The following is a 25,796-nucleotide window of genomic DNA, read 5'->3' as shown; positions in this document are numbered from 1 at the left end:
GCATCTGCTTTCCTTTTGATGTTCTGCATGATTTGAAAGGCCATGAACATTTTATTTTAGTTTCTGCTGTTGTCATTTTGGTTCTAGAAAGGTCAAAATTGTAATATTCTTACCTGAGTCTCTAGTTTAGTTAATCTCCAATAAGGGTGAATTATTAAGCTCCTATAATACAACTTAATAACATCTTTCATCAAATCATGTTTCCTCCTAAATGTCTACATTTGTTTTTAAACCCCAAGGCAAACCTCTAGTTTGTAGCACAGGTTTTCTGATAAAAGGCTTTAAACTGAAGCCAAGATAACCCTGTCGACATTTTCGGGGTTATGTTTTCTCCCTCCAGAACTACAGGATTTTTTTAGAGCTTTTTTTACAGACTCAGTAATGCACTGAGTAGTGCATCTGTAAAAGCGGTGCACCCCCTTAAGCATCTCAAAAACGCCAGATACTTTACACTATCCAGTGGTTATAGATCATAAAAAATGTTTGACAGAATGCATAAAGCAGGAAAGACAATTATGTTTAGCATGTGTTGCTAAATTAGTTATTTTTTCAGCATTGCTTGGAGAGTCAAAGCTTTGACAAACAAATTAGTAGCATGGGGCTGATATATTGGGTTGCACATTGAATTAAAGGCGCCATGACAATCATTAGTACAACCTCTAGGAAGATAAGCAGGCCGTGTCCGGGGAGGATATAGGGCAGCCAGGGATAATATTTATTAGACAGCATCAACCGCCCTGCTCCACTAAACGCCTAGATCGGGTTTAAGTCAAATCAGGACAAAATTCCTAAAGACGAGATAATGGGACCTTCAAATAAATGAAAAAAATCACTCCATGACAACCACAAACCTCATCCTAATAAGATTGGGTCCCATGAAGAAGAAACGCTGCAGGTGTAGGTGTGCTTTTACACATACTTTTTTATTCTGGTAAAGCATGAAGAGTAATGGGAGGTGCAAAGACAAGAGCCAGCTGTAGGCCCCTGACCACAGTATTCTGTTGTTTTACAAGGGTCCTCTATCAATCACAAAGATCTTTTTGATACTGATTCATGTGAGATTAACATACATGAATGCTGCTCGGAGAAAAACGTTGATTTAGTAGAGTTCTGACAGGTGCATCTTACAGCTGGTGCAATGGCTGACAACAGGATTGCCAGCAAAAGAAATAATTAATATGTGCACAAGGCCAATGGCAATGCACACTTGATCAACTGGAGTAAAACGCTAATTGTTCCTATCAAACAACCTCAAGACTCAAACTCATTCTGACTGTTTTGTATTTCTAATTATTTCGAGGACTTCTTGGCACTTCACATCATGGTTTATCAGATTGTAAATTAAATGCATGATCACATTTTCACTCAAATTAATTCTTTATTTTAGATTCGTGTAGCTGAGGGGTTATTTCAAGACTGGGAGGAGAGACGCATAGTGTAGTGGGCACCAGATGATGCGATTGGTCGGACGCTCCACGTTGCTGAAATCTAAACAGCAGTGTGAAGTAGGCACGGCCGGAGGATGAAGAAACCGGAGCATCCTCAGCATCTGAGCCAGGCGCACGGATAGCCCGCGGTGGAGGTACAAATAAAAAAATAGTGTAGCGGTTGCATGGGAGAGAGAAGTGATACATTAGACTGTCGAGGGATAGTGTGTGCACCGGATCCAGACAGCTACGCAGCGCCAGACAACACGACGCTGTTTTCTACCATCCAAACACAGAGGCTGATCATGGGTTTGTCCTCTTTGTAATATCGTCTGAGCTGCGACACACACCGCCTGCATCTGTAGCGACAACAACACCATGGGTTCCAGACTGAGCAGGCAGAGCAGCCTGGACAATGAGAATTTCTCCAAAAAGAGACGCAAGCTTCAGGAAAGCACCGGAGAGAGCGACAGGGTCAGCCGAGGCGGCGGGGGGGACTTTCTGTTTGCACTGATGCTGAAATCAGACAAACTGCCCGGGATGCTGCGGAGGACCAACCACAGCCCGTACATCAGGCGTGTGGCGTGGATCAAAGAGATCCAGAAGCTGCTCCGTGACCGCAGGATAGAGCAGGCAACTGACGTGCTCAAATTACTGAGGAAGGTAAGTGGAAACTGCACGTTGCCCGGCCTGAGTGCAGGAAAGTCAGACCTGTTTACATTCTGCACTACTGCTTTCAGCCTGCTTTGATGCGCACACAGCCATACATCCTGAAAACATCCCAGAGCAACAGATGGAGAACAAGCAGGAGCTGCTTGTGTGTTTTGAATGCACTGTCGTGATTTCCTCTGAATCTTGTAGTGCCACAGGTGCTTAACCCCCTCTGAACCCCTGACATCTGACCTAAAACCTCACCCCACCTCCAGGTGAGCCTACTGTACTGTACTTCTTCCACTTAATGGACAGAAGCATTTCTGTATGAAAGTAGGCCACTGGCAGAGCATTGAACCAGTGACACGTTTGTTTTCAGACAGCTGTGACCCACCACACACTCTCACTGTGTGTGGACGTGCTCCGTGTTGACATTTCATTTGACAGAACTACTAACACTATAAAAGAGGAAATGGTCACACAGTGTCATTACATTATTCCAAATGTCATTTTCTTTGGATGAGTTATGGTAATATATGGATATAGATTCTACACACACAAATGTAACCATCCCCCTCCTCTTCACAAGCCTCCCTACATATGTCCATATTTCATGCATACGGACAGTCTCGCCTCCCCTCAGGCTGTTTCTCCTGCTCCCATTAGAGCAACCTGCCCTCTCCATCCCTCTCCACTCCTAATGTGTCTCTCTGTAATGGCCTGTGCTCAAGCATTAACAATAATGTGAGCCCTGGAGTCCTGTGTTTCAGGATACACAATATTATTCTTCCCCAAAATAATAATTATTAACTCTATAAAAAAAAGGTCAGAGAAATGAAAATGTACACCGCTTTATTGAAGTCTGTGTTGTGCACACCTCTGTGGTGATGTGATAACCTGTGGAAACCACGGATTGCTAACGATTTATTTTGCTTCTTAGCTGATGAAAACATATACACCCCAAATGCCAAAAACAACAAAGCTGTTTTTATTGTTTTTCAAAAAGCTTTTGTTGCAGTAAATAAGATGCAGTCTTCACTTGGCCGTGACAATACTAACAAGCAGGTATTGTTGTTGTCATGACCAGGAATATGTTAAGTCCAGCTCCTGAATAAAGGATGTTACATCTCAATCAAAGGCCTGTTTTCAAAGGCTTTTCTCACCTGCTGTGGGATATCATTAAAAACAATATGTAGGTGCATGGAAGATGTAGCAGCAGCCTTGGAAATCTAATGTGTTTGCCTACCCTCAAGGCCCCCTCTTTCTTTTAGCTGTCAGCAAATCCAACGTTAATTACTGTGAAGCCATGACACAGGAGAGAGTGGAACGTCCTTAATCAAGGCGAGGAGATAACCTGGTCGGCCTATAGGCTTCATGACAGCCATGTCACAGGGGATATGTGCTCTAAATGAGCTACACTTTCATTATATAAGCCTTTATATATACTTGCAGCATTGCAGGCAGATATCTGAAAGATGTTGTTCTGTGAATTCAAAAGGAGTTTGTGGCAGATTTAATTGGCGAGTGCAACAGTGAGCCCTGCTCTAGATGTGAAAAAGATCTGAGGTCTGCTGCAGATATGGGAAGGATTCATGGCTTCACGCTGTGCTCACACATTACAATTGATCGTGTCTAAACTCAGAGGGGAGATATTTTTAAACCTTGTTTTTCAGAAGGGCAGAAGCAGCTTGGGTTCCGTCTGTGTTTACTGTTGCCCTTGTTAGGAGGGGAGCCAGTAATGTGAAGCTGTCAGCCTCCCACTCAAACTGTCTATTACAATCAATGCCGATTGTGTCGGAGAGAAAGGAAATGTGTGCGTGTGCAGGTGTGTGCACACAGTATGTGGTTTACTTCTCTCATTAAAGGTGCATGGCTGTACAAGAGCTCCGCATATAGTTTCCCTCGTAAGACCTGGATGGTGGATGTGTTGATGAAGTGTGTTTTTGCATTTCAGTACACACAGTTGTCTCACCGCATTTAAAAGGTCATCTGACATTTATTTTTTATTCCAGCTGATGTGATTTCTATTTATTATTCCATAGCCTTTTGGATTCCTCATAATTATGAGTAAGCTTACATGATAACTGTCTGTTTTGACCTCTTTGCAGATATAATCACATTCACTCAACATCTTACATCAAATTGTGCCAATGCCATATTCCTATGAAGTAAAAAGGATTATAAACCAAGAAAAATAAATGGGATGTGTTTAGAGAAATATATTTGTGTTAAAAAATAACATACGGTACTGAATTTCATGCATTTTAGATGTTTCTTCTTGATGGCTTTTATAAAAGGATATCCTCATCTCATAGTAAGTCAGGCATATTTCTGGAGCTGACATCACAAATAACCAAAATCTACAAGGTTTTCAAGGAGTTGTGTGTTTCTGCAGACTGTACGTGCTGTGGCATGCCTGGAAACGTGTGGCTTAGTGCCAATATACTGTGCCAAAACACAGCTTTTCCTGCGACACCCTCCAGATCTCACTTTCCTTCAGTAGATGACAAATCTCCTCTCGTTTGTAATGAATATTTAAAACAAAACACTTCTTTTATCTTTCCATTTCCACTTCACATTGCCCTTGACACAGCTGTGCCCTGCTTCCAACACTAATGCATTTTTTTCCCTCAGGCCGAAAGTCACATGTTTAGATAGCTGATTGAAATTATAGCACAATGTTTTTGTTTATAATTCCATTTTGGTGTGATTGTGATACATCCCATCTTGTCTGCTTTGCTAGGATCTTGGTTTGGAAGGCACCTCGCTCAATGACATCTTATACAAAAATGCGGCCTTCCTCAACCTGGTGGACCCCATCTCACACGAGCTGCTGCTCAGCCTGGCTCGAGAGATGCAATGTCCTAAGAAGGTGAGCTTGCTTTACTCCTCCTTTCTTTAAACCATGCAGCGAATATCCACTGAGATCCAGTTTGATGTTAGTATTCTGCAAAAGCATTCTCCTGAAAATAATCCAATTATGGTTTCCTTTTGTTAAGTAGTAAGTTCTCAAGATCAATGGAAATCCAATCTGAGGATGTCATCGACTCAAGTTTCAACAGACGGATGAAAGAAATCCTTCAGACATGTGCTTCTTATGAGCTGTAGAAATAGGAAAAGCGGTTTTTAATATGAATCCTAGATTTGTATAGTGGTTACATTTTCTTTCAATGCAATTTCATGTAACTACTGTATGTCTTGAGATCTAAAACCCAATTAAAATGGATTTACTTACTACTTAATATTTGCTATATTTACATAAGGAAAAGGAATCAAATGAAATAGCTTTAACTAAATAAATATGCTGGGTTTTACGGAAGGAAGTCATAGCTCATCCGTGAATACTGGATTCTTTTTAAATTAAGTTCATGGCCCCCAGCAGCCACAACATGGCTAATAAACTGAAATTTCAAGTGTTTCCCGGTGACTGCGTTGCATCTCACCTCTCCTGTGCACTTCCTGTGTTTTTCCCCACCGATGCACACTGCATGTGATTAGATTTTCTTGCTCCAGCAAAGCAGCCTAATTGTGTTTTGTTCAGGAGTAGCTCAAGGCATCACAAATGATAACAAATATCCTACACTGTTGATAAAGTTGGTACATGTTATAAGATGTAGGAAACTTAAAGCCAAGATAATGTGAGATGATAATTTCTCTTGCAACACACAGGCAGAAAATCTGTTATAGAAATCTGCTGCGTCACTACTTTTGGTCCTGCTTGTCATTATTAATATGATCTCTCTGCTCTGTGCTACAGGATGCAGACACCATAAAGTCTTCAGATAAGATTTGCAGACAGCTGATCTACCACCTGACCCCACACTCAAAGTGGCTGAGGCAGAGCATGTCCAGACGGAAATCCCAGGCCTGGTAAGCCCTTCTGTCCTGAAGTCCAGTCTGTAATAAATCTGCAGCTCCGCACCACAGAGAGCAGGGCTGTAGAGATTTCCATCTTTGTAGCTGACATTGAGCTAGGACGGCGCTAACCACAGGCTGACCTGATGGGATCTCCGTAGTAACCACAGCTGTCAATCATCTTTCTCTTTTAAGTGCCGAGGTTCGTGTTAGCGTTTTTTACTGCCTTCTCTCTCTCCAAAAGCGGCACAGCTACAAATCTGTCCATCTGCTCGCTGAAGAAAAGCAGGGATGTAATAATGTTATAATACATCGTGTTGATGAAAGACTGAATTGCTTTTGATGTGCAAATGATGAATAGAGAATTGGCTTGTGTACAAATAGGATTTTTTGTGTGCTCAGGTGTTTATTAGTAATCCTCTTCATAAGCCCTACAGTAATTATTGCTCATGTAATTGCTTATTCAACAGCCGGCTAGACTCTGCAAATAATGAATTCATTTTCCGAGGGTGAAAATAACCCCAGCATTGAGACGGCGACAATGGGAACACAGTGAGATGAGACAGGTTCATTATGAGTCAGTCAGAGGTATCAACACGCAGTATCAGAGGAAAGGGAAAAGACGTATTCGAAGGATCAGACACTTCACCGTGGAGCTGCACAGGCAGGGCTTTGTTGTGCTCGTGGACGTTTAATGCGCCCCAGAAAAGGAAATACACAAGATTTATCTGACAGTATCTCCGAAAAATGTGCAGAAACATTTGATCGTTAAATTCCCAGAAAAGGAGCTTCTTTTTTTTTACTTAGTCATGGTGTTGTTTTCCTAAAGCTGCAGAGAGAGAGAGACTGCCTGACACTGACTGAGACAGCAGAAGCAACATTAATCATTCATACAAAAAATCCACCCTTAAAACAGAATATGAATACAGTAGATGCTGTGAGCCCGACAGCTTCGTCTGCTGCTGTGTTCACACACAAATGCCTGTCAGATACAAAGACACGAGTCAAGGGCAGGCTGACACTTTCTTTGGATAGACAACTCAATTTCTCAAGATGCTTTTTTGTATTGTCTTTTATAAAAGCAGATAGGTAATTATTTAATGAGACATGAGAGTAGCATCCATCTTTTCATCTAACTTTCTGCATTAGAGAAGTTAAGTGTATTTCCCAATATTATGATGTAGTCCCTCATCAAATAAGAATAAAAGTGTCCAAATTCAAAATAAAGGAACGTTATAGACATTGTTCAGGGTGGATTTTACTTCTCTTTAACTTGCTTCTTTGTTCAGCTGCAGGCAAACTGCCCTCATCTGTGCAAAAATGCAGCAATCTCACCTCTGAGAGGTCTCTCTGTACCCAGGGGAAACAGAGAGGGCTCAGTCCATTTTAATGCCACCGGATTGTTGATCCCTTCATTATCCAGCATTAGCCCTGCACACCGGTCTGTCTAATTGCTGTACACACATTTCTGACTGAAATGCCACACTGAATTATTGTCTGAATCGCAATAATCCTTTTAATCTATCTAACTAGTTTATTTTGCTTTTGCTAGAAATGTTTTTCTTCCTTTTTTTTCACATTCAATAAGATCTTGACCACCAGCTTGATAGAAGCAGTGACCTAAAAAATGCTGCAAAGGCGCTCCAACCTTACGGGTAATTTCGTGTGAGCGTAAAACACTTTTGTGACCTTTTTCTTTCAATTTTCACACCGCAATCTTCCTGTTCCATCAGCCTTGTTTGACCTCTCATTCACTCTGTTCCTTTGTTACCTTAATGCTCAGAAAGAACAGAAACTACCATTCTGCTGCCGCTGGCTTTTTAGTTTTCACATCACTTATCTTCATTGCCAGCATCATAACATTTCTGTTTTTACACCTGATCTCATATTCACCATGAAACATTACATTGTGCATTGTAGCATAGTACACCTGTTAAAGATTGCCAAGGGACCCATCAGTCATTTTTACTGAGTGATTCAGCTTCAGTATGCCAGGAAAATACACAATAAGATACAGAAAGGGCAAAGCAGCTCCTCAGCTTGGGTTTTTGACCAAAACATCCATCAAACTAAAAGAATTGGGGGGTAGTATCTTTGTGCAGGATATGCTTTTATTGATATGGACTGTTAGCTGTGGATTCCCGCACCGTGAAGGACAATGCCGTAGTGTGTGTCTGAGTGTGTCACTATTGCCTGCTCCTTTATCGTCTTGCGAATATAATGCATCAGAATTGAAAATATAAATGAAATGTCAGTGAGCAGATGTGATTCGGCTGCTCATCTTGTGTCTCTCTGTGCAGTTTCAGCCATCAGGGGGCCGGTATGAATTATAGAACAAAGCCAAACTGTAAATGACTCTGCAGAAAACAAAACGGAAGAGCAATTCAAAAATAGCCAGAGGGAGAGCGAGGAGAAAATGAACTCCTGTGAAATACTTCAAAGTTTAAATACTTTTTTTTTTTAACAAATGCCTCTTATTAACATGTACTGTTAAACAGATTTTAAACATTATTTTCTCCTTTTTATAAATAGCAATTCACCTCATCTCAGTTATAGCATCAGCTAACCCTCCAGACATGAATATTAAAGTTAATAAATATGAACAGCGTTTCCATTTACGCAGACTGAATTCGAATGCTGCCTCATTATATTAAATCAATGACACACGGAGACTGATGAGGGACGAGGTGTGCTTCATCACTCTTTAAGTGGTAATTAACAGAAAGCTTCTTTATACAATGTCAATTGAATTGATTACTTAACAGATAATTAATTGTTATATATTAGACTTGATTGTGCATCTAAATTGATGAACCACCACTATTGACTAACATTAGAGCCATTTTTTGGCTAAGGCTAGCTTCAATTATTTATTTGTATTTTTTATAAGCTGGAAAAGGTTAGGTTTGTTCAAAAAACAAAGGAAATGCATCAATTCAATACTGTGGTGCATATAGGGATTATTTCTTTCTGCCTGCTGCTTTGGACATCTTCTAGGCAACATGTGACGAAAGTGATTTGTTCCTAGTCGAGAAAAAGCACACCTCTGAATGATTGCTTTTTTAATCTCTTTGAATCGCTTACCTCCAAACAAGTTCTGTCATTTAAACTGAACCCTAGTGACAGTGTTCTCGAGGGCATGGAGACGACAGAAAGCTGTCTGCTGGAAGTTATCAGCGACACCTTTGTTTTCTGTCACATTAATCTGGAGGAAGGATGAAAGAGGCTTGCGGAGAGGACGACTCAGACATCCATTTTTTCCTGAGCTCCGAAGGCTGAGTCTGTCTGACAAAGGAAGGAGTTGTGTGATCAAAACCTATTCACACCTGCAGAGGAGCCTTAGCGGCCATTAGGACTTTTGTTACTCTGGAGAAAATGAGGGATTTGTCATATAAAGAGGGCAGACAATAGAGAGTGGGAGAACTGGGGCTCACAAGACTTTGAAAAAGATACGGCAGATAAATGTCTTGATCTCATAGAGTTTGTGCTCAACCGATGATTAAACTCCCTCATTGTCTGGCTTCATGAGTGGGTTTTATACTCGTTTTTTTTCCTGTTTTGCAATTACTAATGCTCCAAAGCCTCTTCTCATCAACCCATCAACTACTTCTCAAATGAAGCAGTAAATGCCGCTCCGGGCACATCCATTTTCAGTCCCAAAAAACACTCTAAAACATGACAAGTGCCAGGCACCGTGATGAATGTCACAGTAAGTCACTGGGCGCCGTAGGATGTTATAATTCATTCTGACACTGAATCAGTGTTACAGGCCTCTTCAGAAACAGCTCAAGTTAGACATATTGCATTCTCTCGTGGACAGGAGAGTGGCTGACTGGAAACAAAAGGGCAAAGAAGTGTGTAAATAATGCACACATCCTTTCAGCAGCAATGTGAAGAGATAACTACAGAAAGGTATCAATTGTGTTCACATTGAGCCTCAAATCCTGCTTGTATTACACGATATCCTGAAGAGCTTTATGGTTTCAAAGGTGTGTTATGTAAGAGCCAAAACAAACAGATGTCTTGCACATATTACTCCCTACCTACATATAGAATAATGCTTCTTTTATTGTCATTTTCTTTATAAATAACCTCCATATACTACCAAGAAGGTTGGTTTAAGGACTTTCTGAAACCAACACCACCCCTTATTTTAATTGAAAATGTATGTATTTATTGTTTAAAGTTCAAGCACTGTACTTGATGTTGATGGACCAACATGCCAGCGGAAAAAACAATACACTCAGCACATTTATTAATGCAACTTGGTCACACAAAGTTATTTTAAGATGCATACTTGTCGTGTGTTGTTGTGTTTCATGTGTGTGTTGTCTCAAATGCAAATCCAAAGACACATTTCAATGATATGCAAATCTAGTGGACAATAAAGTCATCTGAAATAAAATAAAACAGCCTTATAGGAGAAACCTTTGCCCTTTAAAGGTTTTAGCAACAATTGCACCTGGAAAAAAACATATTTCAAGCAAGCAAGATAAAAAAAGGAAAAGCATTCAAACACTATATTAGGGAAATACTTCTTGCACCTGCACTTCAGATACAAACAAAACATATTTTCCCCCAAATTTCACCAAATGTTTTCTTCAGGTTTTTCTCAGTAGCTTTGAAAAATGCATTATAGCAACCATGGCTTCTTTGCTGGAGATAAAAGCATAATCCTAAGAACGCATTTCCAAAACGTTCCTTTCCAGCCTTATAAATAAACAGGCCAAGTATCTTCAATTCAAGTTTAATCTTTCTTTAAAACACATTATAGTTTATCTTTGAAGCAGCACTCTGTCCTGGCCCTGTGCTGTAAGGAGCTCTGTGCTCCCGGCCGTCAGAGTTTTGGGCTCAAGCTGTTGGCTCATTCGGATGTTTTGGCTCTTCTGTTTACACAAGTAAATCCCCATGCTGGAGTCTCTATGTCAGCCTTCCGCTCCATGCCGGCCCTGTCACCCCTTCTTTATACAGCACAGGAAACACAACATCAAACCAGGGAGTATAGTTCCCCAGTTACATTCTTTCTGCCTCCAGCCATTACCTAAACTAGTTTCTGTATTTCCATCTAAGTAATCCAACTCTTTTTTTTCTTCTTTATCACTAACAGTCTCAAGACAACCCTGCAGAAAAAGCTCTCCGGGGACTGTGTCGACCTGTCAGGCATCCCCCTGTCCACACGCGACGTCCGCCAAGTCTTCTTCTACCTCCAAAACAACCGAGACAGCGTGGTGGCTGTGGACATCAGCTTCACCGACCTCCAGGACGACAACCTGAAGATTCTCCTGCCTCTGCTCGCCGTGCTGCCCAAACTCAGCACCCTGGCTCTGAACGGTAACCGCCTCACCCTGGTCATCCTCAAAGACCTCACAGAGATGCTCAAAGACCCCAAGATGTTCTCCAGCCTGGCCTGGATCGACCTCGGCAACAACGTGGATATTTTCACCATGCCGCAGCCGCTGCTGGTGGCGTTGCGTCGGCGCTGCAGCCTCAAGAGCAGCCTACCGACTATCTACGAGTACACAGAGGGGCAACCCTACTGTTACCACCTGGAGACCTCCATCGAGGAGCCCAGCCACTACGAGGAGGAGGAGGAGGAGGTGGAAGAGGAAGACGAGGATGACAAATTTGAGCTGGAGCAGTGGAGTTTAGGGGAAAAGCAGCTCTCCAAAGACTTCACCATCCACTACTGTGAGAGGTGATCGGGCTTTCCCACTTCGAGGCTCTTTCAACGGGGGTCGAAATGCGTCCCACAGCACTCTGTTACCTCCTTTGCCCTATTGCCCTCACACCACGAGCCCTGTCACCCTTCGAGGCACGAGGGCGACATGTGCCCACATTGTGAACTTCTTGTCCCGACACGGCTACCAGGCTATCCCTAACCATCTCTGAGTTAACGCACACAAGAAGAAAGTGATGACGGTGGACTTACTGTGTTGGTGGATGGTGCTCTTGGGAACGAGGTGCGGTTTCATTGGAGGGGGGCTGGAAGAGTTAATGAAGCGGTGCTCTCTCTCTCTCTCTCTCTCTCTCTCTCTCTCTCTCTCTCTCTCTCTCTCTCTCTCTCTCTCTCTCTCTCTCTCTCTCTCTCCCTCTCTCTCCCTCTCTCTCCCTCTCTCTTTCTCTCGTTCTCTCTGAGGAGCCAATCCCAAGGAGATTTAGTTCAGTTGGTTGTATGGATGAGCAGCATCCCGGCGGTGGCTAAAAGTGGAGCTGGAGTTAGTTTGGAAACAGAGGGTCCCTGTGGGTTCTCTACCAGGACTGAGGCTATCTCTGGCAGGCAGAGCCTAGCTCCACATTGTGTGTTCTCTGTTAATCTCTCAACAAAAGCTATGACACAAGTTCAACAGACTATACAGCCGACGACCCGTCACGTGACGCCAGCAAAACTGCTATGTCAAGACTTTTCGCGTATTCCCCCCCTTTCCAAATGTCCACTTGTGAATACCCACGCAGCCCTTGTGTAGATGTAAATGAGGGCACAAAACATGGTTCTCTTGTGTTTACACGGGCTATTTTTGTGCACTTTTGGTGAACAAAGCAATCTTAGAAGACAACAGGTAGGACTCAACAATGGATAGCTGTCACTGCTTGTTTTTGTACTAGCCTAAATGCTGATATTGGTCTTACTGAGCTGATGTAGCTATCACCACAGTGTTTTCAGTGCGTTTATGACACCACAGCCAAGTGTTTATGTGGGCCAGCTAGTTTGAGCAGTGCAGTTGGTCCTACTGCCGTTTGTCTCTTCAAATATGTAGTCATTTCCATTTATTGAAACCGTACTTCAGTGGCTCTGCGTTTCTTATGAGACACAAGCATGACTGTTAAATATCGGTTATAGTCTGTCTACAGTAGCACATAATGATGAAGTTAGACTGACTGAAAGCACTTTAAGGATACTTTTTTCTTTATATTTCTGTTTCTCCATAGCATAACCTCTGTGTACATTGTTTGTATGTACGAAGCTGAACGCAAAACCTCTTTTAAGGGTGAAATGATGACCAAATGGCTATTGATTGTTAGAATGATCATAGGAAAATCACCAGATATATAATAAATGTTTAAGTGTGTGTTATATGTGTGTGTAACAGTAAAATGTCTGATTACTGCTGTAATTATTTGTGTTGTTGTTTTGGTGTTTCGTCTTTTGTCTGACTCTGTAATTATAATAATGACTCTTAATATGAAACTGACCTCCAGCTGTAAGCTTGCAGAGCAAACAAAAAAAGGGACGTGGCTGATGGGATTACACAATAAGACAGGAAATAGATCAGTAAATGCAGAGAACTTTCAAATCGAATGTGAAATTTGAATGATGGAAAGCACTGTCCACTTTGTTTAGTATTTTATGTTCCCGTGTGTCAAACTCTTCTTGTAGCCTGTGTGTTCTTGTCTCATGCCAAACACTGACTGCCAATAAAAGAACCAATCCCAACTCAGAAGTCTGTATTTGTTTCATTTTGCAGATCTCCACATTGTAAAAAAGAGTGAATTGAAGTAACTGGGTCACAAGCAGAACCTGCAGCTTCTGAAAGAAACAGAGGGTTTATTTTTATGCTGATTAGTCTGCAAATAGATGAATAAAAGAAAAGGCTCAAAGCATACTGACGTAGGAAGTGATTTAGTTGTTTAGCCAGAAGGTCATATGTGTGCTGTCAGTGCTACAACGTAATTTAGTACATTTAAGTACACTTCAAGTACTATACTTTAGTAAACATTTGAGGTATTTGTAATAGAGAATTTTCACTTTTTTATTTTATACTTCTACTGCACTTCATTGTGGAGGAAAAGGGTGTAGTAGCTCTAATACCTTAATTTGATAGCTTTAGTTACCAGATACTTTGCAGATTTGGAATATTAATAAAACATGTACATCAAATAATACATTATTATCTATAATTAAAGGTTAATATACCAGGCAGTATATATATATTAATTCAAATAAACACTATCTTTACCAATTTAAACATAAGGTGATGAACACATTAATGCATCACTTATAACAGAATCATTTAATACATGGTTCTGAAATAGGCCATTCTGCAAAACGACTTAGTTTTGGTATATTTTGATCCTAATGCTTTTGCATAAAGGACTTTTACTTGTTACAGAGTATATTTACTGCTAATCTTTACTCAAGGGCCATTTCTGAATACTTTCTCCACCACTGTGTGCTGTCAACAAAAGGGCTGCCTCTGTTTACCAGGGAAAGCCAGTGCGGTCATCTACCCATAATGCTCTCCTGGCTACCTTTTGTTTCTGCTGTCAGTCATGGTAATGTGACATTTGCTACAGGTGGCTCCTATAAGGTCAGAGCACAGTGTGACTGTCACACCCCCTGAGGTCCAAATACCATGTGAGAGGGCATGAAGCACACCCTTAAAAATAACCCGGATCACATCTGACCTTCTCCTTCAGGGTTGATTTGTTCCTGAGATTTTGAAGGAAATAAGAAAAACAACTGAAATATATGTATTTCACTTTAATTTGTGAATTGAAAGCATTCCCCATATGTGCCTTTGTACAGAGTGTTGGAGCTATATATTATTTCATAGTTTAGAGACAGGTAGTGGTGGGAGCCAGAGCACTAGTAGGCATATCGTTTTCTACCAGGGTTATTCAAGCAAGAAAGAAAGAAAGCCATAGGAAAGGCTTAAGGAAAGTACACCTGTTCATTGTACCTTTGCGATATTGGATCATGGAAATAAAATGCACAGAACTGACGATCTTGTCTGGACTTGGATCATTCCCTGCGTAAAATTCGCTATCTGGTGCCTCAGCCGCAATCATACTTTCAACTATGATTTTGGCCGCTACACAGAGGCTTAATATTTATATTTATTCACAAACTTTCTCCCTGGAAATGGTTCTCCTGTTAGTCACTATTTGATCTGATTAACTTGCTCCAGCTGCTGCATGCTCAGGCACAAAATAATGTATTAAAACCAGCACAGAGAAGTCACGCAGGTTTTTCAGAATACATTATGGCACGGAGCGGTGCATAATTAAAAAATTAAAAAGCAGTGACCTCAGGGTTAAAAGCCAGATGAGGGCCATTTTGGTGTTCTATTGGTTGTTTTGATTCACAAGTTATTTTCCTTTCATTTATTACCATATAAATGCAACACCAAAAACTAAATATTTGTACATACCTTTTAGTTTATACATTCTCTTTGCGACACCTTTATCAACAAGTTCATTCATTGCACCTCTTCAGCTATTATTGTGTCAAACTCAAGAATTGCGAGAGATTATATCACCCACACATAAAACGTTCTTAAGAACAAATCAAAAAGGTTTTAGCTTATTTGTGAAATTTCTCATCGAGGTATAGATAACTGATATCTTGCAGGAAATTTGCATCTAAATAATCAGCTTTCGGGAAGTTCCTGTGTTTTAAAACATAAAAGTTATAATAGAATATAAAACATGGAAAAAAAAGCTTTACTTCATTATCATACCTATAACTGTATTTCATTTGCTGTATATTCAATAAAATGTGGTCTGAAAAGGATTTTGTATCTCTGACATGAATGTAATTAGCAAGATGTTTAAAAATGGAATGCAAATATTTTTACAGTAGAAAGACACAACTAATGACATAAGTGGGACGATGTGTACGAATAAGCTGATTCACAAGAGGTCACATTCAGTCACGGTTGTTTCTTCGATGGTGGTCAAATGCATCATGTCACCGTTACAGTCAGTTATGTTCACACACCACGTGTTTAACTGCTGCTTGTGAGTGTTCATCTGCAGCGGCCTGGTATTCGGTGACATGTTCGATGATTTAACACCATCTGTGTTGCAGAAGGGCTCCGTAACCTTCAGGCCCTCCTGCCTAACCAATGTCAGCGGCTCCTGGTCTCAGTAGCCGGCGGCCTCGCCCATCTTCCTGGCGTCAGACACGGCGCAGATGCAGCCATCTTTCTTCTCCACAGCATTCACCACGTTGTAGAAAATCCCCCCACCATACCGTTTTTGTCCCAGAGCCTTCAGAGCCTCGATTAGTTCCTGAAAGGGGAATAGGAGTACTCAAGTGCTGTGCTCAAGGAAGTACTTTACTTTACTATTTCAATTTTATGCTTTTTAAAATTCCACTCAACTTTTTTTTAATATTATTCTTTTTACACAACAATATTTGTTTATTTTTATGATTCAGATAACTAGAATCATAAAATATAAATGTATAAATAAATGATGATGCATTTTTAAAGGTAATCAGCAGTTTATATAGCAAATACAGTTATATCCATCTTTATTAGCTGCAATATTGAAATACACCGTTAATTTCCCCACTGTGGGAATAATAAAGGATTTCAGATTCTGATCTGATTAATGCATTATTAATTATAGTTCACTGATATTATATAAATGTAATACATTTTTATTGGGCGCTATTATTCTTTTTGGGGGTTTCCCTATCTGTTATATAGGTTTTGGTGCATGTACATTTTCCTCCAGAGGGAGTGTCTCTCCCACACACTCCACCCCTGCCTGAAACGCGTCCATTGGACTCCTTTGTTTACCTCCGTAACATGATGACGGAGGTAGGATACTTCTATCAAGTAGGATTTTGAATGAAGGTGTGAGTTAACTAACAAATCTAAAACTTAGTTAAAATGTATAGAATGTATTACCTGATCAAAGTGGGATTCAAACTTTACTGAATTGAAAGAGTCGACAAAAAAAACCGCAGCAGCAATCGCCTCCTTTAGGCTCTTCCCAAACCAGAGGTAGTTCATGAGTGTCTGGAAGAAAAAGCAGAACAATACTTCGCAATCTGCCAGATGGAAAATTGATGAGCACAGAATGGATTACAAGCGTTGGAAAGACACTCCCGAAGACAGCACTTGCTGTGACAACAGTGAGGGGCATTAGTGTGCAGCCAATTATCTTAATAGCACTTAGTGTGATTGTACCGAGGCCATCCCAGTGGTGATCATGCTCCCGCCTGTCGATCCAATCACCAGCGTCCTGGACGCAGACTTCAGCACAGCGGGGGTCATGGAGGATGGAGGCTGCTCCCCTGACAACACAACAAAAGCCTTGACTGACAGGACACACGCCTTCAATTCAGACTCATCAATGTGAGAGGAACAAGAAGGAAATTATTATAAATGCAATCAGAGTATTTGAATGATGTGGATCACGAGTGGGCATTGAGGGAGAAGGGCATTTATTCAATCGTTTGCCTTTGTTCAGCAGCTGGCATCCGACAGGATCAAAACTTTTCTGTTCAACTGTAATTTTACTGGGTTGTAGTTTTGACATTATAGAAATTAATTTGGAACAGGGCTCAGACTTTAACGTTAACATTATCATGCTAAACACACTCACAATAACATTCTCATTTTTCACATGTATGATGTTTAACATTCATTATCCTAGCGTGTTAGCATGCAAACCTTTGCTTTCTTAGCACTAAACTGTCTATTTTTCCCTAGTTCCATATTTTCTTAACACAAACAAAAATATATTGGGTGCAATCTTTTGCCTGTAAGACATGTCTTCACAGAGGCCAAAAGAAGTATGTTTTGCATTTAACAATCATTAACTGGAAACAGGAAATGTGTCATGCTTATCTGTTTACCAGGAAATATGTTATTCGTTCTTCCACAGAAGTCCGACAGCTCGTTGTTTAAAATGATTCCGGTTCTCGGAGAATAGACCTTGGAGCCAAATCTGTGGGGAAAAAAACATTGGGAACTTGTTAGACATATGCTCTTCTAACAATTATGGAAGATCTCAGAGGCCAATGAGCGAAAAATATTAACTTTGGTCATCATTTTTCCAACTTTTTTAACTGAAAACAGGTGGGGGAGAAGTTTTGGGATGGGAAATTCTCTTTTTTTCCAAAATATTTGTAGGTGTTTTAATAGTACTTTCTGCCAAAAGAGGCTGAACTGCACCATTACCCAGGACTAAAAGCATTCATGCCTTCTTCCATGTGTTGACATGTCATTATTGTTACATAAACTTGTTAACACAATATGTGTACTTCATGAAATAAAACTCAACTGTAGTAACATAAACTTGAACTTTTTACTGATCAAAATCATCCTGGAAATTGTGTTTTTTTCCCAGGCAAAACATTGTTATTTTACAAGTAAAATTTAAAAGATTATCCTGGCATTTGTTTTGTCACTTTATATAAAACACAGAAAAGAAAATCATTTAAAATCAGGATTAGAAAATGTTTTACAACAATATTTTTTTCTCATTTGCTTCTCAGGACTTCCATACACAATGAATGTTTCTCTAATTCTGCTTTTGGACTGCAATGACTTCAAGTATTTTGAAAATAGAGATTTACTTTTAAATTCCTTTTACAATAACACGTAATCTCCTAATTCTTCCTAATCCTCTGCTTTCAAACCAACAGTAATACTCAATGGTTGATTCTTGCTGTGAAGCAGAACGCCTTCACATACTGACATGTGGTTGATGGTGCTGGTGACAGACACAGCGGATCCATCCTCCGCCAGCACCGACACATGGGTGGTGCCCACGCTGTCCAGATACGGGGTGATGTTGTAATACTGGGCATCATGAGTCCCCTCGCTGCTGATCAGGCTCCGTATGTGCTTGGCGAAGCTGTCCTCTGCAAATGTCTTGGCTATCTGTAAAAAGTAGAGAGCATTCAAAACCTTGTACATGACAAAACACTAATTTCAGAGCTATGGTTTTGATTGTATTTCAGGCTTCTAGCTTCTTTGCAAGGAAAACAAGAAGTGTAATAGGAACTAAGTTTCAAAATGAATTGGACCCTGTTTTTAACCATGCCTCTGAAACTCTTTTTTTGTATCAAACATTTTACCTTTTCTTTAACAGAATAAGTATGCCTATATTTAAATGAAGAAATGTTGATGTCAATAGTTGCAGTTTTATGGTGGGGTACACACATGTAGACTTTAGCTTAGCCTACAATTAAGTCTCTAAATGTGCCCGTTATTTCAAGTCGCTACAGAAGGATAGACCAACTAACCAGAGATAGTTTGGATGTTTTTGGTTTAACCTCGAGCAACTTTTTTATTTTTCTGACCAAGCAGGGGTCAACACTTGTCCCAGAACCTCTCCTGAGTCAAACTGCACTACATTTCAGACTTTTTACTCCACTACATATATCTGACACCTGTGCAGTTTTTTACTACATAGACATAGAATCGACAAATAAAATGTCATGCATTAGTTATAAATGAAACCCTTTAACAGTTAATAAATAACTTAAAACCATATCCACCAGCTATTCTATAAAACAATAACATTTGTATTTGAAGAACATTTACCAAACAATGCTTCTGAACTTTTACTAAAGGAAACAATCTAAATACTCTTCCCACCTCTGGGGATAAACCATGAGAGACTTCACTTGTCCTTTTAAATAACTTACTTCTTCTGAGCTGAACACTGGATCACGGATGTGTTTTTTTAATCCATTGGCAAATTTAATAGCTTCGATAATGCGATGATACGCCAGTGTCTTTTCTTCCTTTTGTTTCAGAGTTGCCGGACTCAAGTTGTATTCTGTAAATAAAATACATTATTTAGGTTTCCCACACATAAAGTCCGGTATCTAGATGCTTTGGCATTAAACAATCTCATTCCTGCAATCATGTAGGTTAGACATGCAACAACCAATCAAGGCATTCATTTCTCTTCTCGTGAACTAAGTTTGTATGTGATTTCAAAGTGGGGATGCATAGCAAGTCTGCATTGTGTGTGCAGGAGGAACCTTTCATGATGTTCAGGATGAGGCTGAGGATAATGCCTCCTGCAGGGGGTGGGGGGAAATACATCTGGTACTCTCCCAGAGTAATCGCCCACGCATCAGTCACTTTAGCTCTATACGACGCCAAGTCCTGCACCGTGAGTGTTCCTCCTGAGCAAAACACAGAAAGAAATGGTGGTACTCAGCAGAACTGACTGAAAATGCATCTTAGCTCCACATAATTAAGAATTGTAATGGATACAGCGACTAAAACTGGAGATTATGAGGGATCTCTGCAGTGGTTAACAGTCCCATTCATTTGTAAATGGATCACTGCGAGGGAAAATTGTTGAAAAATGATGATGAAATCTGTTTGACAATACCTGCCTCCTGTATGTCACGGATTAAATCCTCTGCTATGTTTCCGTTGTAGAAGGCGTCTGCTCCCTTGTTTGCAATCATCTCCAAAGTGTCGGCCAGTTTCTCACGCTTTATCATATCACCTGCCTTCAGCAACTTTCCGTCCTTATCTGAGAACAACTTTCTGGCAAATACCACGAGAGAAAGCATACATTTAAATACAAATGTTTTTGCAAATCATATTTGTGGGTCATTTTCAGGGGGTGTTTTTGTACCTTAGTGGATTTGTCCTGTTGGCATAGACGTAGGGGATGTATAGAGCTTGGATCTCAGGAATAGGAAAACCTTCTCTGGCCAGTTTGATGGTTGGCTGGAAGAGAGAGGCCCATGGCAACTTCCCATAAAGCTTGTGTGCCAGCTCATATCCCCGAATTTCCCCTGGGACTCCTATCCATGCGCTACCTGTGTGGATGGAAAGATGGATAGACTGATTTAATCAAGTTCTGAATTTTTTTTTGATGGATGCATTTCCCTTTTCCTCATTGATTTTAGCCGAGTTGATTGGCGGGTTAGTCAGATCACCTAAGGGTGTGGAGACCGGCTCTTCATTAACATTTGAGTGCAATTTGTGCATTTACTCTCTCGTCCAGTCAGAGTGTGGGGACGCCCTTTCTCCAGGGCTTAAGGGCAGAGGGGAATTACACGCCCACTATTCTTAATCAACATTTCAGCAGATATTATCAGCCAGAAAACTCTGGATTCCCTTTTGAGACTTTCTTGCTGTCTCAACTTTTCTGATAGAAAGTGATATTGCACAGGGCAACCTGCACTCTTTATTTTTATTTTTTCATCAAAACCCCTTCATACACATGTCCTTATTATTGAAAAGACATTTGATTATTAATAGAATTTAATTGGATTAAATTGTATATTATTAAGGAGACTTTTGTTCATTGTGAATGCACTTGTGAGATTTGTTTCTAAATATCCTTTATTGTAAAAGGCTGGGAAATACTTCTGAGGCTTCTTCCCAATTGTAATATGCTGCCCCACTATTTACGACTAATTTTCTTTTTCCAATTTGTGCCATTAATGACTTCTACTTCAACACATTTTTCCTGGAAATATTCTACATTTTACTACAATACATTAATCTAAAAGAATGTTCACATTACAATTGTTTTTGTGTTTTTTTTAATGAATTTAAATAAAAAAGTAACTATGAATGTTACAGATTCATGTTTTGTATTAGATATAGATACATCATATGCCCATAAAGTGGACTCCCACCCTATAGATTACAAAATAGCTGAGAACAGTTGCAGTAGTTCTTTATGTTGTTACTCTTTCCACAAAGACAGATTACCCCTCTAAACTTCTCACATGGTTCCATTTAATACGATGATTATAATATCCAATATCTTACTGAAAAGATTATATTTATAGCATCTTTTTATGTTTTCTATTCTATATGTATCTTTCTTTAAAGGGGACCTATCATGCAAAATGCACTTTTGTACGTCTTTTATACATGAATATGTGACCCCGGTGTTCCAGGGAACTCACCAAGTGTCAGAAAACACAACCCTCTCTCTTTTCCTCCATACCCAAATCCCTAAAAACGGGGCTGCAACGGATCTGATACAGACTGATCCAGATTTGAACATTTCTCTGACGTCAGGACGGAGGAGCTCCGCCTATATGGCCAACTCTCCACCTATCAGGGGAATGAGAGGTTGCCGTGGCATGGTAACAGCATGGTAACAGCATGGTAACATGATGCTCGTAACTCGGCCCCTTCCTTTGCAGGGGGGCGTGGTCAGCTGCAGCGCATGCAAAGACAGGGGTGGAGGAGAGCAAAATAGAGCGAAATGAGGCATGGCTAAAATGCATGATCTGTTTGGTATTTTGAAAAAGAAAATGTATAAATATACCTTATATAGGTATGGCCCTACAATATATTATTCAAATATAGCATGATAGGTCCACTTTAACTTTATTTTAGTACACATTTGAGACAAATAACTATATCTAACCTTTTATTGGTCAATAAAGTTGATTCTTATATTTACTGAACTCAATAATCTGATAACTTTTTCCTCCTCTTATAGGTATGGAACAAAAGCAATCAAATATTAATTTTAAATTACTAACAGAAATGTATTTGTGGACTCTTCCATAGTTTTATCTTTTGACATTTTACATTCATTTTTTTTGCTTTGCTCTTCCCATTTGATTCGACTGAACACATTTCTTCTTTTTCTGTAATATTGTTTTCGGTATATCAGTTACAGAAGTATTTCAGGTCTACTTAAATAGCCTCACAGGTTGCATGTCGCAACAAGATGAATAGCTAGTTTGAGACTCCACTTTGTGTGTGGTCCTGGCTGCTCAGATCCTATGAGGGGACTGCTGGCCCCCAGTGTGTATACAATCACAGTATACTGTTAGGGAAGCAAGCATGACAAAGAAGAAACTACGATGTCCAAGAAAGGTCTGACAGCACTTCAGTTCTAAACTTGACACAAATATTTCACCTTCAAGTCCTTATGCGGTAAATGCTTTTCTCCAGATGTGAACCATTATACGGCAGAACATTCACAGAGAATAACAATTGTTATTCGTGCTTCCTGTAGCATGATAATGCAAAGCCTGGTAAACAAATACCTGGAACAACAGTCAGAGCGAGAAAAACAGGAAATGCTCCTAATGCAAGAACCAGGAATAGAAAATCACTAATGGAATGTAACAGGAAGTGGCAGATTTATAATTGAGTATTTAGATTTCCTGCTACTCTATACTTCTACTCTACTACATTTATCTGACAGCTTTAGTTACTATATTGTTTCAGAATCGGATTAAAAATACAAAATATAATCAACAAATTATGAATCATGTATTATTATAAGGTAATCCACAATTCACAAACCACACTGCAGTGTATTAAGCTGCAATATAAAAGTGAAAAACAAATGAATGCATCATTTATTATAGTTAAAATATAACAGGCTATTAAATCTCATTTGGAAATGGGCTGTTGTGCACAATGAATGCTTAGTTTAGGTTAATTACATTCTGATGGCAATACTTTTTTACTTAATGAATTTTCACTCGTAAATTCGTAATGGAGTATTTTTACAATGTTGTATTACTACTTTATCTGAGTACTTTGTCTAAGCCATAGCAGTACCTGCATTCACCAGGAAGCTCTTGGGACATGTCTCCAGCAGGTCAGGTTTAAACTTCCCCGGGACAGTCTCTCTGGAGTTGATGATTTTCACTTTGCCTTTAAAAAGAAAAGAAGAGTTATTATCAATACACTTTGTCCCCAGCGTAGGACACTCATTATTTTTGCTGTATGAATGGATGAGGCTGTTACCAGAGCTGTCCATCACTGTAAATATGGACCCCCCTCCGAGCCCCATGCTCTGCGGGTTGATGATGGAGGTGCACAGCAGCGCAGCAATGGCGCCATCTACCGCTGAGCCCCCTCCCTGAAGCATGTCCCTGAAAGATGTCATACGCATCACAAGTAAAGCCAATGTATTTCCTTTTTGCTACATGTTGTACCTGTTGTCACCAGTGGCGGCTGGTGGAAAATATTTTAGGTGGGGCTGTGGAAATGGTGATCAAACAATACTAGAGGGGTCCGGGGGGATGCTCCCCCGGTAATTTTTTTTGAGAAAAGACCCCTTAAATCATGACTTCTGGTGATGTTAGAGGGGGGGAGAAGGACAATTTGAGGCTTAAAAATATGAGAAGACTGATCAATACCTCCATAACTTCAGTGTGGTTAGCTATGAATCTTCCAAAACTTCCAAACACCTTGTCCTGGACATAGTTTCTACAGCATAAACTGTGCAACAGTACAGTAGGCCCACACAAACTGCAGAACACCGGGGCTCTGGGAACACTGATTTAATTCCCATTTAACCTGTTAAGGGGCTTTTTTCCCCCGTTTTTTTTTTTACGAAACTGTGTCTCAGGGCTTCTTAAAATGTAATAAACTATTCATGTGTCCTACTCAGAGGAAACGCATCTAACTGATGATATGAACCATGTTTACCGAAACAAAACACAAGTCTCACAAGAAGCGTCTAAATGAGCCCTGAGCGAAAAAATGCTAACGCACTCTAGGTATAAATCAATCGATATACTTATCGGATATGCACAAACAAGCTTACAAGCTGAGATTCCACATATTCTAGAAATATAAGTATCATCACTGAGCGATCAGAACTCGCGACAGGGGAAGCAAATACAGACATCACACGACGTAGCTTTAGGTAGCAAAACATGGAGATATGCTCACCTTTTGCAGAATAACAATTCTGATCAAAAACGAGAAAAACGCAGCTGAAGGTTAATCCATAAATTAATCCAATGTGTCTGTCACTTTGAAAAATGATTGATGATCCATAATTCCATTTTTATGTCAAAAACTGAGTTTTCATTAGCTGCTAAATGGTAGCTTCCAGAGTGTATGACAGCTTCCTGTTTTGTCTCCTTGGATACGAGTCCAAACAACTCACAGACTGCACCGGGCGCTCACGTAGGAGCCCTGTGACCATCATATTTGACGACGCTGATTGGCTGAAATTATGTTTTCGCGGCATAGTTTACATGTTACAGATAGCAACAGTCAGCTGCTAGTGGCTGCTGCTGCACTGGTTGAGGGCTCCTCTCTTAGCGCCCAGACGAGAGAAGGTACACGGGCAAGGCCAGGCAGGAAACATGTGACTTATCAGTAACTTTAGACATCGTAACACAATTTTAAACGAGATTTTATTGTAGATTATACATTTTACTGATACCAATTATATAATATTTACCTTGTTCATTAAAAATAAAAATAAAAATATATATGTTTTTTAAAATATATTTTTTATTTTTATTTTTATTTTTATTTTTATTTTTTAATATGGGAAGAGGTGAAGCGGCGCCCCTAGCGCCCCTATGGACCGGCCGCCACTGGTTGTCACTATGATACATTTACTTGTACAGTATGAATAGAATAAGTTAATTGCCCGTGTTACAGACAGTTTACGTGGTTATATGAATTCTGCAACTCTTCATAATAACTTTACCCATAACAGAAGTGTAAAAGGCTACTCACCGTGCAATCTTTGAACATGTTGCCGAGTCTGCGGCCACTGCAGCGGTGGAGAAAGTACCATCTGGACAATCGTGCCTAACAAGTACAGCAACACACACAATAACAGCCACCACGCACAGCATCACCACTGCACAGCAAGTGTACACCTTCGCTTTTGAGCTCGCCATAACTGTTGTGATTCAGGACCTCCACGGGGAGCATTCAAGTCTAATGTCACCTTTACAGGTTATCCTAACTCCTCTCAGATGTTACAACTTGTTGTTTCCAAATTTGGAGCCTAGTTGGCCCATCAGAAAGGGGTGTTCACAGGGCCTGGCTCCACCCTCCACCCGCCTGCAGCCGGAGAGGAGGGGAGAGAACTGTTGAGTCATGCCCTGAGGAGGTTTCACCTCACACTCTGAACCTGTTATGGCCCTCATACTGTGGGGTAACTCAGGTGGCAGGCTTTAGGTGTAATAGGCCTACTAATAGAAACTCAAAAGACAAAATAAAGCAAAGTGAAAACCAAAAGATAACCCCAGACTTTACAGTCAGTGGTTAGCGCCAAAGCTGTAAAATAGTGCATACTCAAATACCTGAATGCTTGTTTTTAGCCACCTTGTAATTTTGAAGCTTTACTATCTTGAGTTTATTTATTGTCTATCAATAATATCAATTTGTAAATAGATTACAATATATT

The 25,796-nt window shown here is 40.1% G+C and overlaps 2 protein-coding genes across 2 annotated transcripts; one reads left to right on the top strand and one right to left on the bottom strand.

The window, feature by feature from the left end:
• Window positions 1-1,496: 1,496 nt before the first annotated feature.
• On the top strand, window positions 1,497-11,951 carry lrrc75ba (leucine rich repeat containing 75Ba). Its single transcript, XM_034118413.1, has 4 exons — window positions 1,497-2,090; window positions 4,822-4,950; window positions 5,836-5,948; window positions 11,041-11,951. Exons 1-4 carry the CDS (start codon window positions 1,806-1,808, stop codon window positions 11,630-11,632), a joined length of 1,119 nt encoding a protein of 372 aa, XP_033974304.1. The 5' UTR covers window positions 1,497-1,805; the 3' UTR covers window positions 11,633-11,951.
• Window positions 11,952-14,577: 2,626 nt separating this feature from the next.
• Window positions 14,578-25,388, bottom strand: ggt5a (gamma-glutamyltransferase 5a). The gene is made up of 12 exons (XM_034118557.1): window positions 25,118-25,388; window positions 23,381-23,508; window positions 23,192-23,287; window positions 20,277-20,463; window positions 20,025-20,185; window positions 19,666-19,812; window positions 19,324-19,457; window positions 18,369-18,553; window positions 17,524-17,615; window positions 16,853-16,959; window positions 16,571-16,681; window positions 14,578-15,944 (listed from the first exon to the last, which is right to left on the bottom strand). Exons 1-12 carry the CDS (start codon window positions 25,282-25,284, stop codon window positions 15,798-15,800), a joined length of 1,662 nt encoding a protein of 553 aa, XP_033974448.1. The 5' UTR covers window positions 25,285-25,388; the 3' UTR covers window positions 14,578-15,797.
• Window positions 25,389-25,796: the final 408 nt, after the last annotated feature.

This window comes from Trematomus bernacchii, unplaced genomic scaffold (genome assembly GCF_902827165.1).
Source record: "Trematomus bernacchii unplaced genomic scaffold, fTreBer1.1, whole genome shotgun sequence".
In the NCBI taxonomy this organism is placed as follows: Eukaryota; Metazoa; Chordata; class Actinopteri; order Perciformes; family Nototheniidae; genus Trematomus; species Trematomus bernacchii.
Note: the sequence above shows the minus strand (reverse complement) of the source record. Positions and strands in the feature narration are given on the sequence as shown.

Coding starts and splice junctions, on each gene's coding strand:
- lrrc75ba (XM_034118413.1), top strand. CDS start 1,806: ATGGGTTCCAGACTGAGCAGGCAGAGCAGCCTGGACAATGAGAATTTC. Junction 4,951..5,835: donor AGATGCAATGTCCTAAGAAG/GTGAGCTTGCTT, acceptor TCTGTGCTACAG/GATGCAGACACCATAAAGTC. Junction 5,949..11,040: donor AGACGGAAATCCCAGGCCTG/GTAAGCCCTTCT, acceptor TATCACTAACAG/TCTCAAGACAACCCTGCAGA.
- ggt5a (XM_034118557.1), bottom strand. CDS start 25,284: ATGGCGAGCTCAAAAGCGAAGGTGTACACTTGCTGTGCAGTGGTGATG. Junction 23,509..25,117: donor ACATGTTCAAAGATTGCACG/GTGAGTAGCCTT, acceptor GACATCTTTCAG/GGACATGCTTCAGGGAGGGG. Junction 15,945..16,570: donor TTGAATCCCACTTTGATCAG/GTAATACATTCT, acceptor TTCCCCTTTCAG/GAACTAATCGAGGCTCTGAA.